The 13344-nt window shown below is 36.1% G+C and overlaps 1 protein-coding gene across 2 annotated transcripts in view; it reads left to right on the top strand.

Annotated features, from left to right (window-relative positions):
• The window catches only part of LOC142344707 (transformation/transcription domain-associated protein-like), a 143098-nt gene that overhangs the window by 55898 nt on the left and 73856 nt on the right, over positions 1 to 13344 (top strand). For both annotated transcript variants that reach the window (XM_075396578.1, XM_075396579.1), the window contains exons 24-25: positions 4428 to 4541; positions 9175 to 9370. In XM_075396578.1, coding sequence (XP_075252693.1) covers positions 4428 to 4541; positions 9175 to 9370 — 310 coding nt within the window. The remainder of the gene's footprint in view (positions 1 to 4427; positions 4542 to 9174; positions 9371 to 13344) is intronic.

The raw sequence follows: 13344 nt of genomic DNA, 5'->3' as shown, positions 1-13344 counted from the left end.
ACGCTCAATTATAATAGAAATGTTTTATCATAAATGTCTTAACTAGCTTTTTTTATGAAATCATTGTTAATTGCTCTCAAGCGATGTTTGTAGTAATTATATTAATCCTGTTGGTCTTTTGTTATGCGATTTTTCGCTTGACCGATTTTTCGTTTGACCCATTAGAGTTTTCGTCCTCATAGAGGTAACGGGATATAAAGGTAGCGCCCAGTGGGCATAAAGTTCACTTAGAGCCTTTCAGCTCACTAGTATCCAAGTATGCGATTCACATAAACTGTTCTGGAGACTTATACTTATGGTGTGAAGGGCGGTTCTTAGAAATTGAACCCTGGGTAGTTGCTGACGGAGCAAACTGTGAGAGAAATTCGATGGATGTTTGTTGTTTATGTTTATTGGTGTTACGCTTCTAACTTGTCCTCTAAAATGGGATAAATAGGTAAAGGCCGGAGGGCATTAAGCTCTCATAGAGCTTTATTAGTCTCTAATTATGCGCTTCGCCGGAACTGTTGAGACATGAATTCATGGTGTGAATTGCGTAGGGCGATTCTTAATTGAGTTTTAATTGTATTGGGTCGCTATATTTTTAAAATCGAAGAGGAGTAATGATTTAAAAGCAATGCTTTCTCTTGTTGGAAGACGTGACTTATTGGTGATATATTTTTTTAAAATTGATTCTTTCGTTTTTTAGAGGACGGGACATCGAGGTAGTCAAACGCGGCACGTGAAAAGAAGTGTTATGTCAATCTGCTGAAAAAGTCCATAAGAAAGAGTATTGTTTTGTGCAAGCATGATTCTAACGGAGAGAGAGAGAGAGAGAGAAAAGTAGCTGAACATTTTTTGCAGTCAGCCAGAGATATTTTTTTTACCAGGAGCAGCTTTCGCAAAGTGGATCTTTAGTTTTCACTCTAACATTTTCAGCCAAAGTTTCAACATTTTTAACCATTTTGTCTCAATCATCTAAGCTATTAATAGTGCGTTTGGAATCTTTTTTGACCGATTGAAGCAAAGCAAAAATATTAGACCTCTAGATGAGTTTTTGGCCCTGTTGGAAATTTTTCCAAGTTTTTGTTAAGTTTTTTAACATTTGGGGAGTTTAATGGTCGATCATTGTTGTTCTAGTTGTATTGGTGATATTTCCATTTGATTGGTATTAATATTGAGGTGTAACTGTTGAAGAAAATGAGAATTTTTTTTGACACTTTGGCCCATTTCCATCTGTTTTCAAGTTTTTTTTGCCTATATCTTGTTTTAAGCCTTTCACATTCGTTTTTTCCGCTATTTAATCTAGTGCTTTTATCTATGTATGGCTACGAAAAAATGCCACTTCAAGATTATTAAGGGTAATTTTCACTGGCATAAGTACACATTTGTATTTTTTTGCTTTTTTTAAGTCAGTGTTTAGTAGATATCTGAAAGGAATTAAGTGGTTCACTGATTGAGCAGGAATGTATTGAGAGGGTTTTTTTGGAACAATTTTTGGCTTTTAGTGCGGATTTTCGTTTTAACAAAATCTGTCTGTTTTCCTTTCCTTTTCCTCGGTTTTCTCCGTATTTAGTTTTTTTTCTATCAGTTTATTCGATTTTTGAATGAAAACTATATTTATCGCACGTTCCTGTGCTAGTAATTGTTTCTGAATTGTGATTTTTGAAGACAAATTGTTCAGATAAATTATCAGTTTTGTTATCAGATTTGGTTTTCTCATATTAATTTTAATGTTATTCTGTGGAAAGATTGTTTTGTTAAGTATGAGATTATCTTGTTTAGTGAGTAGTTGGCTCAGGCCTCTGTTGTCTTCCGCATATGTTTTTGTTAAGTTCTGCTCACTTTTTGTGGCTTTTGTGATCCATTTGTAAGCAAAACCTATGAAAGTTTATTAAACACTTAGGTTTTGCTCGTTTTATATAGTTCTTTTTTGTCCTGCTCCTTAGTCGCATTATTGACTGTTCTCCATGACTCTTCAATGGATTCTAATTGAAGCTATTTACTTTGTTAGTGCATGTGTAGAGGTTTTGACTTCTTTGTCACAATTTGTTTTCCAAATATATCATCGATTTTAATGCCTTACTCTACTCAGTGTTGTATTGACAGGTCTCACTGGCTCTCTAATAGGTACAACTGAGGCTGTTTTATGATTTCAATATGAAGGTAGCCTTCTCAACGGTTTTGAGAAGTCTTATTTTCAAAACATTTTGCTTTTTTAAGCTTTTCCCGTATTTGTAGTTTTTGTTGCCCGCTGACTTAGCCTCGTTAATGGAAGATCTTGGCACTCTAGTGAGAGATAGCTAGTTCTAGTTAAAGGTGTTTTCATGCGAGGATTTTGCTTATTTTATTACTTAAGTTAGCAGTGATTTGTCTTGCTACATAGTATCAGTTTTTACACGTGCCAAAGACTTTCTAAATAACTCAAAACAAAACTCACGCATTAACACAAACGAAAAGGCACGCCAATTCTTGGATTAAGCTAGTAGCTAATAATTATGCTTCCTTTGAGGCCTGGGTTGTTCTTCTGAGGAATCTCACTGTCAGGTAATTACTTTGTTTAAATCTTTGAATTATAATTCAGGGTTTGTCATGCTAGGTTTTTTAAAATTCTTTTTTAGCTTTCGATCACCACGTCTTTCGTTTTACCTTAATTTTCGACTACTGAATTACCTAACTTACTGTTTCATATTAATGGATTTTGATTTCTATTATGCATTGAATAACGCAATGTAGTGAATACGGTCAAGGTCAAAAGAGCAAAATCAAAGGAAATGGATAAACTGATAAAGCCCTGTCATTAAGTCATAGTGCATTAGGTTAGCGAAGTTCATTAGAGCGATTGATAGCTGACATCTCAATAACCTTCACTTTGGAAGCTGAATTAGTTTTGGCACCTAACTGAAGCTGCACACCAAATTGAACATTATTTGAATGTATTGGGACGCTGTCTTTTTACGACTCGAAGAGGAGTATTGGAAAAGTCCTTTTTTTTTAATCAATTTTATTGGAGTGATTTTTGAAGCGGGAAATGAAACGCGTGAAAAAATTTGGAGTGATTTTGGTGCTGAACAAAAGTGAAGAGCGGAGCGAAAAGAGAGTGGTTTTTGTTCATACCGCTGTTTTTGAGAGAGCGAGAAATTGATGTGTGAAAAAAATTTCTCTAAGCGAGCGAAATTTTTTTGTTCACGTGCGGCATTTTAAAGCAGTTTTTTTTATTTGTTTTCGTTACGAGGTTTTGTTATGATTTTGTTTTAATGTTAGGCTGGTTTCGGTAGTGGTTTGAAGGTTTCTGGAAATTCGTTTGAATTTTATGATAATTCGGTGGTTTTTAATGTATTTTGCTGATTTTCGGGCTAATTTTTGCGTTTTTTTGACAATTATTTTGTTTTACTGGCTCAAATGGGTATTGAAGAACCCCTTCTACTTGAGCAATTTTATGATAACAATTGGTTACAGTTTTGTGGGTAAGAATCATTTTTTGTTGAGAAATATGACAAAAAATGGCGAAAATTGGAACTATTTTTCTTAACTTTTTTGCAGTTTTTCGTTTTTTTTTCTGTTTTTAGCTAAGTTTCTTTGCCTATTATGACTTGCCTATTGTTTTGCGAGCATCTGGATACCCTATTGGCTGAAGGGAATTTTTCCCTGGATTTATATGTTTTTTGAAATATTAAAAAAAATAGTAACTTTTTCCAGTTTTTCAGTGAAATTTGTTTTTAAGAGCTTTTTTTTTCATAATTTAGCCTAAAGTATTTTTTTGAAAATTCACATAAGTGGTTTTTGTAAGTACTAGTCTATTTGATGAAGTTATTTTGGCAGAGATAGTTTTTTTCGGGATCTCATTTTATAACAAAATTTGATCCGATTTTTTATCATATTTTAACAGATTTGATTTTATTGTTTTTACTTTTTTGTTTCATGACTTTGTTTCAAGATAATCATAAATTAGTGAGGGCTCGTTTTGTTTGATGAGTAGTTGGATGGCGTTTAAATGGATTTTCACTTCGAGTCGTTTCCGGAATTCTTCCGGCTATGTTTTTACTTTTAGTGTCAAAAGTTGTTCTAATTTTTTCTGCAGTTTCATTAGGTTCGATATATATATATATATATATGATAAATTCAGTCGACCTATGCCAAAATTTTGATTTCAATCCGGACTTCGGACACAGGTCAACGGCTGCTAATTTCCGACAATCTGGCGGCTATTTTTTATATGCTATCTATACTAACCAGATAAACGCAACCATACAACAGGTTATAAAGATTAACTTGAGTAGATTACTTGCTCAATTGTTTTTAATCGAAGTGAAACAAAGCTAACACCTAATTTTCTTCAACAAGAAATTTACACAAGTTTTTGTTTACATGTTGAGTGGAATTTAACAGTGTCAGGCATTTTTACTATGGTAAGTTAGTTGTTTGCTGAATGTCGTTTATTGCGTTAGGAGTGCTCAGATGATCAATTACAAAGTGGTGCAGCCCATTGTGGGACTTCTCAGTGCAGTGTACCTGGACTCTTCTCATCCAATAGAGGGAGAGTTGACTGAGAAAGTGATCAGGTAATGGTTATACCAACAGATATAAACCTCATTCATCAAATTTCAATTGCGTCCTGATTTGCGAAATATGAAGGTGTTATTTAAACAATTATGTGCAAAAACCAATTTTCATGATTCGGGCTTTTGTTCAATTTGCGGGTGTCATTTTTTAAAGACTATCAAGCTTTAGCCTTTGTTTATAAAAATAGAAACAGAAAAATATTACACGCTGTAATATTATAATTTCAGTTACTACCACTACCATCTGCCGTTCAGTTGTTTATATAAAGCACCCCTATTAACTTAGACGGTTCTTACTCAGAAATCAAAACGTTTTTACCTTGTACCCGGCACTTGGAAAAACTTAGGAAAACAATGAATAAAAAAGAATAGGAACACCACTAGCAAAGCTCCGTAATACGGGAGATGCCGCATGGCGACAGAGATTTGGAACGTTTTATCTGCGTAGAAAACAACCTCCACAAATTAGCTTGTGCAGCCCATAAAAAACCAACGCTCTTGAATCAAATAACGTTCGAACATATACTCATTTCAAAATGCTTTTAATTGTGAACAGCCGCATTCCAAGAGTTGAAAATATACGGCCTTCACCCGCCGGCATTAAAATCGACGAGAACTCGGAACAAATTAAATTTATTCCGGAATACCACCACTGTATAACTTAGCAATCTTTACACGGAACTCAACTTCCTCTACAACACCATGCCCAAAACCTTAACCTAACAACAGTAAGTTCTTTCAAGTATTCAATCAAACCACGCAATGCTTTTTGAAAACGGCCCTGACAAAACATTTATTTGTTAAGTCTACTGATTTACTTTTCATTAAGAAGACAAACTCAAAAGCCGATGGCAGACCCAAACCCTCCTCATGTCCACTTCCGACGTACGTTTCTCTGGATTGTGAAGTAGAACTGGGAACGCCAAGTGAAACTAGGAGCATGTCAAAGAAATTTCGAGCTTGACCTAGAGTCTTTGACCCCATAAACTTTGACCCCATAAAAGAACGCCTATTAAATCTTGCACTTGTAGACGATGCGGACGCAGGCATAAGTCGCACAGACAAAAATAGGGAAGAATCAGATAGCAATTTATACAGGGCATGCTATTCAAAGACAAGATTGTGCTTCTGAAGAAAAATGAAAGCACCGAAGTAATCGAATTTTGTGCAATCGTTAAATAAAAAGTTCGAATCGACGGTGTCTTTTCAGAACCATTGCACTCAACTGCATTCAACGCACTAAATGCATCAAGCAACCCAGCAGTCGTCCAAGCTTGAGAAACTCTATGGCTGCAGGAATTGCATCAATGCAAGTATCAGAATCACACCAAAAATTTCCAGCATTCGCAAGCCAGCGAAACCCTAATAACTACGGGAGCGCAAGATCTTTCCTTGTGGAATACTGGCCACGACAATAAAATCATTACAGAGAACAGTACCCTTATCGAAAGTCGAGGAAAAGGAGCATGCAGGGACAAACGAGGAAGTTTCTCAAGAAACAGGAGTTGTTATAACACGAACGAACCGTGACATTTCAACAATAACAGAGGGAGGTCACCAGTGCCATTTCCAACTATTTCTCGGAAATGTGCGAACAATGAGCGCACTGCCCGAGATTGTCCGTAGTGACAACCAGCTTGTCGAGATGGGAAAATTCTTTTTAACCAACAGTAAAAAAAACTGAATATCATGCACGCTTTCTACAAAACTTAGATAATTTGACATCAACTTCTAGAGACTACGTTTTCCTTGCCCTTTATAATTTGAGTCATTTTTCATTTAATTTATCGCTGATACAGTTGGCTTCAGCAATGAAATGTCACAGAAATAATTCAACAAATTAAAAAGTATAAATAACTTGGAAATAAACAAAAACTCTCCACCAGATATTTTTGTTTCTAAAGCATGCTTGCACCAATCGCCGCTGCATACTCTTCATCGTTCAACCCAAAGACAAATTTGGACATATTACTCTGGATGAAGAATTTTTAATTTTTTGAACTTTATCTTCCATGCTACTCGGTCTACCGTTTTTTTTGAGAGACACAAAAATTATTCTTGATCCGTCACAACCGTCTCCTGCGTTTCCCGGAGTTGATTTTTCAATTGAATTCAATTAAAATGAATGGAAAAGTAAAACAAAAACGCCTTAACGCTAGGAAAAAAACTAGCCTTGAAAACAACAACAGATTACATCCTTCATACCGCACATCAGCACCTTCAATTAAAACCAGCATAGCGCATTCACGCAACTGAACAATTCGGCATTGTTGAGCCAACTTTTAAGTCCGAAGAACTTGGCATTGCTCTAACTAGCCATTTCTACAATTAAACAATAACAAAAACACGAACTTCACCCAATGCGTTCATCGAATGAGACTCAAACAGATTCAGCCACAGTACGACTTCAAAGACTTAAATAGGATAGACCCCAGGTAGTTTGGAATTGACCTACAAACCCAAGGGAAGAACGAGAGCCGCAACTAATGGAGAACTGTGTATATACGCACATAAACCGTGATTACATGGTTCTAGCTGGATTTACCCCTGACACCAGAACTTTCAACTCCGACGTTCAAACAAACTGCTTGCACCCACAACATTTGAAAATATGAACCAGGAACCATTTTCTGACCAGGAAGCATTTTTCACTGAAGGTTCTGTTCCACTTGCACAAATGGACCCCATAATCAATTGACAAAGAAAACTACATTTTTTCAGGACAGAAATTTTCCTCAAACGGACGGGCGATTTGGAGACGCAGACGAGACCATCTAAAGTTAGCACGCAAGAATTCAGTCTACAGCACACAACTGAAACAGGAAAAGGAAACAGCTATTACGGTAAGCACAAATTTCCCATTAGATCAATACCCAGAACGAAAACTCCTTATTGAGGAGCAAAACGACTACTCGGAAGACACAGAGAAACACTCAAACACGGACACAAACAGCCCTCAAGTCTCAAACAACTAGAATAGCCATGATTACTTGTGACAGGACTGGGACAACACTTCCGAACACAATTACACTCCTAAGGTCACTAACACGCTGTTCTGTTTACGAATAGGGAGACTACACAACAGAACAACAGAATTCACAAATGCCACGCCAGAAACACAACAACACTTTGAGTATGACGACAAACAAAGCCATAGTCACTGTTATAAACAAAATCAGACACAGAACTCAAACAAAAGCTCTTCGACAGAGCTGGAATTCAGTGTAACAGAAGACAACCATTTTCCGAGAACATCATCATAAATCTCGCAAAGAGTATCTCGAAGTGAGCTCCGTGATCTCGGACTCAATATGAATTAACGAAGGCGAGTAGTACCACTGACCCTGAACCAACCAGAGCTCAACGGAAATCTTCAAACTTTTGTGTTCGATGAGTCACAAAGCTAAAACATGTGATTGGCCACAACAGAAAAGTGAGCAGAATCCAAACTTCAAACCAAATCATTTTCACAACTTATACATTTGAAAATCAGTTGCAGCAAATTGGGAAAAAATGGCGATGACGACACATTTACACTGCGAGTTACCTTCATAAAATTTTCCAATTTTTATCAATCGCGCAACGATTGACACTAGCCCTCAAGACAAAATTGGAACTTTACATAGTTCTTGCTATCCTCCTGAGTTACCGCAGTTATCCAAAATCAGCCAACAGTGGCGACAAAAGATGGAGTGCTTTTTAACCCTCACAAAAAATTCTAACGGAACAATTTGTTATAGCCGAAGTTTGTTCCCGATCTCCAAATACCACAGAACAGTTGAAAAACTTGTAAAGCTGACCTGTGAAGTTGAGGAATGTGGACTTCAGAAAACTATGGATGGGAGTTAAACTCTACCAATATGACTAATTGGACAGCTGGATTGCATTGGATGGTACAGCAGACCGTGATGCAGAACAAAGGAGCCCGAGAAGACATTGAAAATCTCCGCCTGGAAATGAAAACCTTGCTAAGGGCAAACAGTCAAACAAATTCAATTTCACAACAGCAATCACAAGTAGCAGTAGCGGCAGTTTTAGCATTCGGTATCGGCTCTGGTGATGAACTGCTTTGCATTATTAAATCTGTATCCGGTGGATGCGATACTTGTCGCACGTAACGTTAAAATATGGAACGGGCAATGAACTACCTTCAAAATTTGACCGATCACGTAAAAGAAACCACTGTGCTGCACAATAAAAACATTTATGTCTTGTAAACTGAAGGCGATTAAGGAAGCGCAATACGAAATAATAGACCAAACCGTAACTGGGAGCTTGCAGAACAAACAAAAAGTATGAAATTACTTACTTTGTAGTGTTAAGTACATTTGACCCAATTGAGTTTTTTAGGTGGTGGCAATAGTTTGTAATTTTCTGAGGAGAGTTCAGTTCACGTTTAACCGGAACTATTCCTGGTCGACGCAGCTTGTACAACTTGCTACCTCTGTGCCTAATTGGAAATCTTTGTATTTTCTCTCTACAAATAGGCGGGGCTATCAAATCGAATTCTTGCTGTCTCGTTGAGACTATTGATGAATGTTAAGAAAACAACTCATTACCCCCTCGGAGTGGATGACCCCTCATTGCGTCGTACTAGTGTAGCATCAGAAGCAGAAGGCGTTGTGTGTTTTAGGTGCATGCAACGATTGGTGAGAGAGCACTTGGCGCCCTCCAGTCAAATGTCGCAGTCGGATCACGCAGTGTCCGATCTGATTGTGACAATTGTCAAGGTCATGCAGCCACGGCTCACTCCAATGAACCCAGAGCTGAGAAAGCTATTCATTCAGATACTCATGGTGTCTCTCATCGAGAAGACTACCGACTCAAAGGCGAGTAGAAGTTAAAATGATAATTAGTTCCATAATTTTTGCAAGCAAAAAAATTAAAAGTTATTATTATAGCTGCGAAGCTGTAAGCTGAGCGTAGCTATATTGCGGTGCTCTTGGTTTTTTACAATTCAAAGAATTTGAATTGTATTGGGGCGCTGTCTTTTTTTTTTAAGATCTGTTCACACTTTTTCATGATTTTTGAAGTCAAATTGGAGTAGTGATTTTGGTCACGCCGAAACAGGAAATGGAGCGAAAAAGCGAGTGGTTTTGCGGCGTGAATTTTTTTCGCTCTAATTTTAAAGTAGAGTGCGAAAGTTGTGTTTGAACAAAAATTCGGTTTCTCGGTAGTGGTTTTTTGTTCACATGCGGCAATTTCTCTCTGATTTTTACTGTTTTTTCGATTTTTTGGATCGGATTTTTTACTAAATGGTTTTCCCAATCCATTCACAGCTCATTTTAGGCCTAGTTTTTTGTTTGAATTAAATTTTTATTACTCGCTAGTGGTTTTTTGTTCACATGCGGCATTTTGACATTAATTTTTTTGTTTTTTTTCTTATTTTTTGATCTGATTTTTTTTTTGAAATGGTTTTCTCAATTCACTCATAGTCCATTCTAGGTCTAGTTTTTCTGTTTAGTCAATGAAAATTCTTTGAATTGTACGTCAGGACTTGTCCTGCTATGTTTTTTGTTTCGTCGTCTGACGCTCTTTTTTCGTTTTACATTTGTTCACACCGCAAAGCTGAAAAAGTCAAATTTTCTGAATGACTTCTTCTCACTAACGGCATTTGCGCGCGTGACGTCATTTCTCACTCGCTTTTGCGAAAGATTTTAGGTTATTTGCGTGATTAGATTTTGATCATACATGACTTACCTCACTCAATAAAATGACTTTTGCACTTTAAAACTTAAGTTTAATTTGAATTTGTTTAAGGTCAAAGGAACTCCTATGTGCAGTAAAGGTCCCTAATAAGAGGCTTCTGTGGAATGCATTTTAAGAAGCTGTATTAATTTATTGCTGAATGTTTTTAGCCTAGTTTTTTGAGCGGCGTCAATTTTTTTTTCAATTTAGATCTGTATCTGTTTCTATCTCTATTATATGGCACGCAGGTCTATTCTTTCGCAGCTATTCCGGCAATCTGCCGGCTATGTTTATTAATAGCCGCCCTCATCTTTTCAGCCGGCTATTATTTCGAGAGAACGATAAATTCGTATGTGAAAATTTTTCTGAGAGTGTGTGGCTTTTTCAGGCAGTATTTTAATAAGTTTTTCAGCTTAAGAGGTTTGATTATGCTGCATTAATATGATTAAGCATGTTGAGAAATTTGTCAAACAAATCGAGATATAAAACTTTTTGTCAATTTCTTGTAGTTTTTTATTTTTAATTGCCGCGTCAGCAATTCCAGGCGGCTATTATTGCGCTCCTAATTTTTTTTTATCGTCTAACAGATTTTGTTTCGTCTTACCCTGACTTCTTGGAATTGACTTTTTCAATGACTTCAGTGACTTCTACTGCTTTGCAGTTAAAATTTGTGTTTGCGACTTCCTTTCTGCTTTTAGGTCAATTGCGTAACTTACCTCACTAAAAAATGACTTCTGAACTCACTTATGGAACTTTAAATTTTATGAACATTTACTAAATAAAGGTCAATAGTGTGCATCTAAGTAGTGCCAAACCTATATGCCCTAATTCCGGAGTAATAGAGTCTTGAGTTTTAATATCGAATATCAATTTTGAAAAGATCCAATAAGGCTTTTTATAGCTGCGAAGCTGTAAGCTGAGCGTAGCTATATTGCAGTGCTCTTGGTTTTTTACAATCCAAGAATTGAATTGTATTGGTGCTCTGTCTTTTTTTTGATTTTTGTAAGATGTTTTCACACTTTTCATGACTTTGAGCATTCAGAACGGGATAAACAGGTTAAGGTCAGCGGGCATCAACTTTCATTAGAGGCCCTTAGACGCGTTTAATAGTTTTTGAATTGCTTAGAGTGGCGAAGCTACTGGGAAGGCCGTAATTCAAGGTTAAAAGGTCATTTTTAGGAGTTTTCGAGCCCAAAATGTTGCATTTTTTTGCAGGACCAGTCTAAAATTGAGGTTTGTAAACGTTGATAAAGGTCTTTTCCAAGGCATAATTATTTTCTATGACCGTTTTAAGAACTATATGTTTTGGTTTTCCAAATATCAACACGCAATTTTATACTAACTTTTACAATTTAAAAAGTTTTCATAAGTTTTTAAATTTTTTTTGTCATTTTTTGAGCTTTTTCAGCCCTAGGTTTCAAGAGACCTGCTTCAGGGTTTGATAATAGGTTACTGCATAGTTTCTGGTGTTAATGAATGGTTTTTGACACATCACGAGTTTTTGCAATTTTTTGATAAAACTTGCAAGTTTTTTTGAAAGTTTTTGTCATTTTTTACGTATCTCAATCATCAAAGGCCACGGAATTTCCTCTACGGTTTTTTTTACTAGGTTACTGCATAGTTATAGTGGCAATGAATAAGTAACTGCACATTTTCCTAGCGGTAATGGATTGGTTATCAATTTTTTAATATTAATCAGTTTTTGTAATACTTTGATAAAAATTAATTGTTTTTTTTTTCAATCATTCTGAAAATTGTTATGTTCCAAATTTATTGACTTTTATGAGCCAGTGAAACTATTTAAGGTTGGAAATAAAAACAATTTATAGTTTCTGGAAAAATTGAAACAGTTCTGAAGATGTTAATATCACGAATTTTAGCATTATTTTGTTAAAATTTTTAATTGTTTTTTAATTCTGATTTTTTTAGCCATTTCTGAGTGTAACTATCTGTCCTGGCCGACAAAACTTTTTAGGTCTTGCAGGTGGGTTATATGGCAGAACACCACAGACAAAAAAATGGTTTTGAACATTTTATTGCCCCAAAATTAAGAAACTTTCTTCAAATTTTGCACTTGTCAGTTTTTTTGAAGCGTTGGTCAAATTTCTCGTGTTTATCTACCTTTAGTGGAGTCTCTTTCATGTCTTGTACGTGAGTAAATTAGTATATTGATTTGTATCATATTTGGCCTTCAAGATAAAAGCTTCAACAGTTTTATCCATGATTATTTTCTTATTTAATTTCTTTGATTATTTTAATTTCTCAACTTTGAGATTGTCTTTTTGCTGGGCATGTTCAATTGATCTGCTGGTTCAGGCTCTCATTAGTTCTCAGTATTTCATTCAATTCTTTGGATTGTATTTCAGGACTTGTCCTGCTATGTTTTTTTGTTTCGTCGTCTGACGCTCTTTTTTCGTTTTACCTTTGTTCACACAGCAAAGCAGGAAAAGTCAAATTTTCTGAATTGTTTCTTCCTCTCACTAACGGTATTTGCGCGCGTGACGTCATTTCTCACTCGCTTTAGCGAAAGTTTTCAGGTTATTTGCGTGATTAGATTTGATCATACGTGACTTACCTCACTCAATAAAATGACTTTTGCACTTTAAAACTTGAGTTTAATTTGAGTTTGTTTAAGGTCAAAGGAACTTGTAGAGTCAAAGGAACTTTAAGGTCAAAGGTCTACGGCTATGTTTCTTGTAGAGCAAACGTGTCTCATAAAAATGTCAGTCCGAATCTAACCCAAAAAGTCTAGTGGTCTATTAAAAAACTGGTGGTCGATCTGTCAGTCTTATTTCTTTAGTTGTTTCAATTCATGGTAGGCCACAAGCGTATATCGCGGCTATATTCCGGCAATCTGCCGGCTATGTTCCTTGTAGAGCAAACGTGTCTCATAAAAATGACAGTCCGAATCTAACCCAAAAAGTAGTGGTCTATTAAAAAACTGGTGGTCGATCTGTCAGTCTTATTTCTTTAGTTGTTTCAATTCATGGTAGGCCACAAGCGTCTATCGCGGCTTTTTTCCGGCAATCTGCCGGCTATGTGTCTTCAAATTTAGACAGGTATGTGAGCCTATTATGTCTTTTCTTTTTATTGCCTGAGCATTTCTCGATCTCAA

Source organism: Convolutriloba macropyga, chromosome 8, assembly GCF_964194025.1.
Source record: "Convolutriloba macropyga chromosome 8, txConMacr16.3, whole genome shotgun sequence".
Classification (NCBI taxonomy): Eukaryota; Metazoa; Xenacoelomorpha; order Acoela; family Convolutidae; genus Convolutriloba; species Convolutriloba macropyga.
Note: the sequence above shows the minus strand (reverse complement) of the source record. Positions and strands in the feature narration are given on the sequence as shown.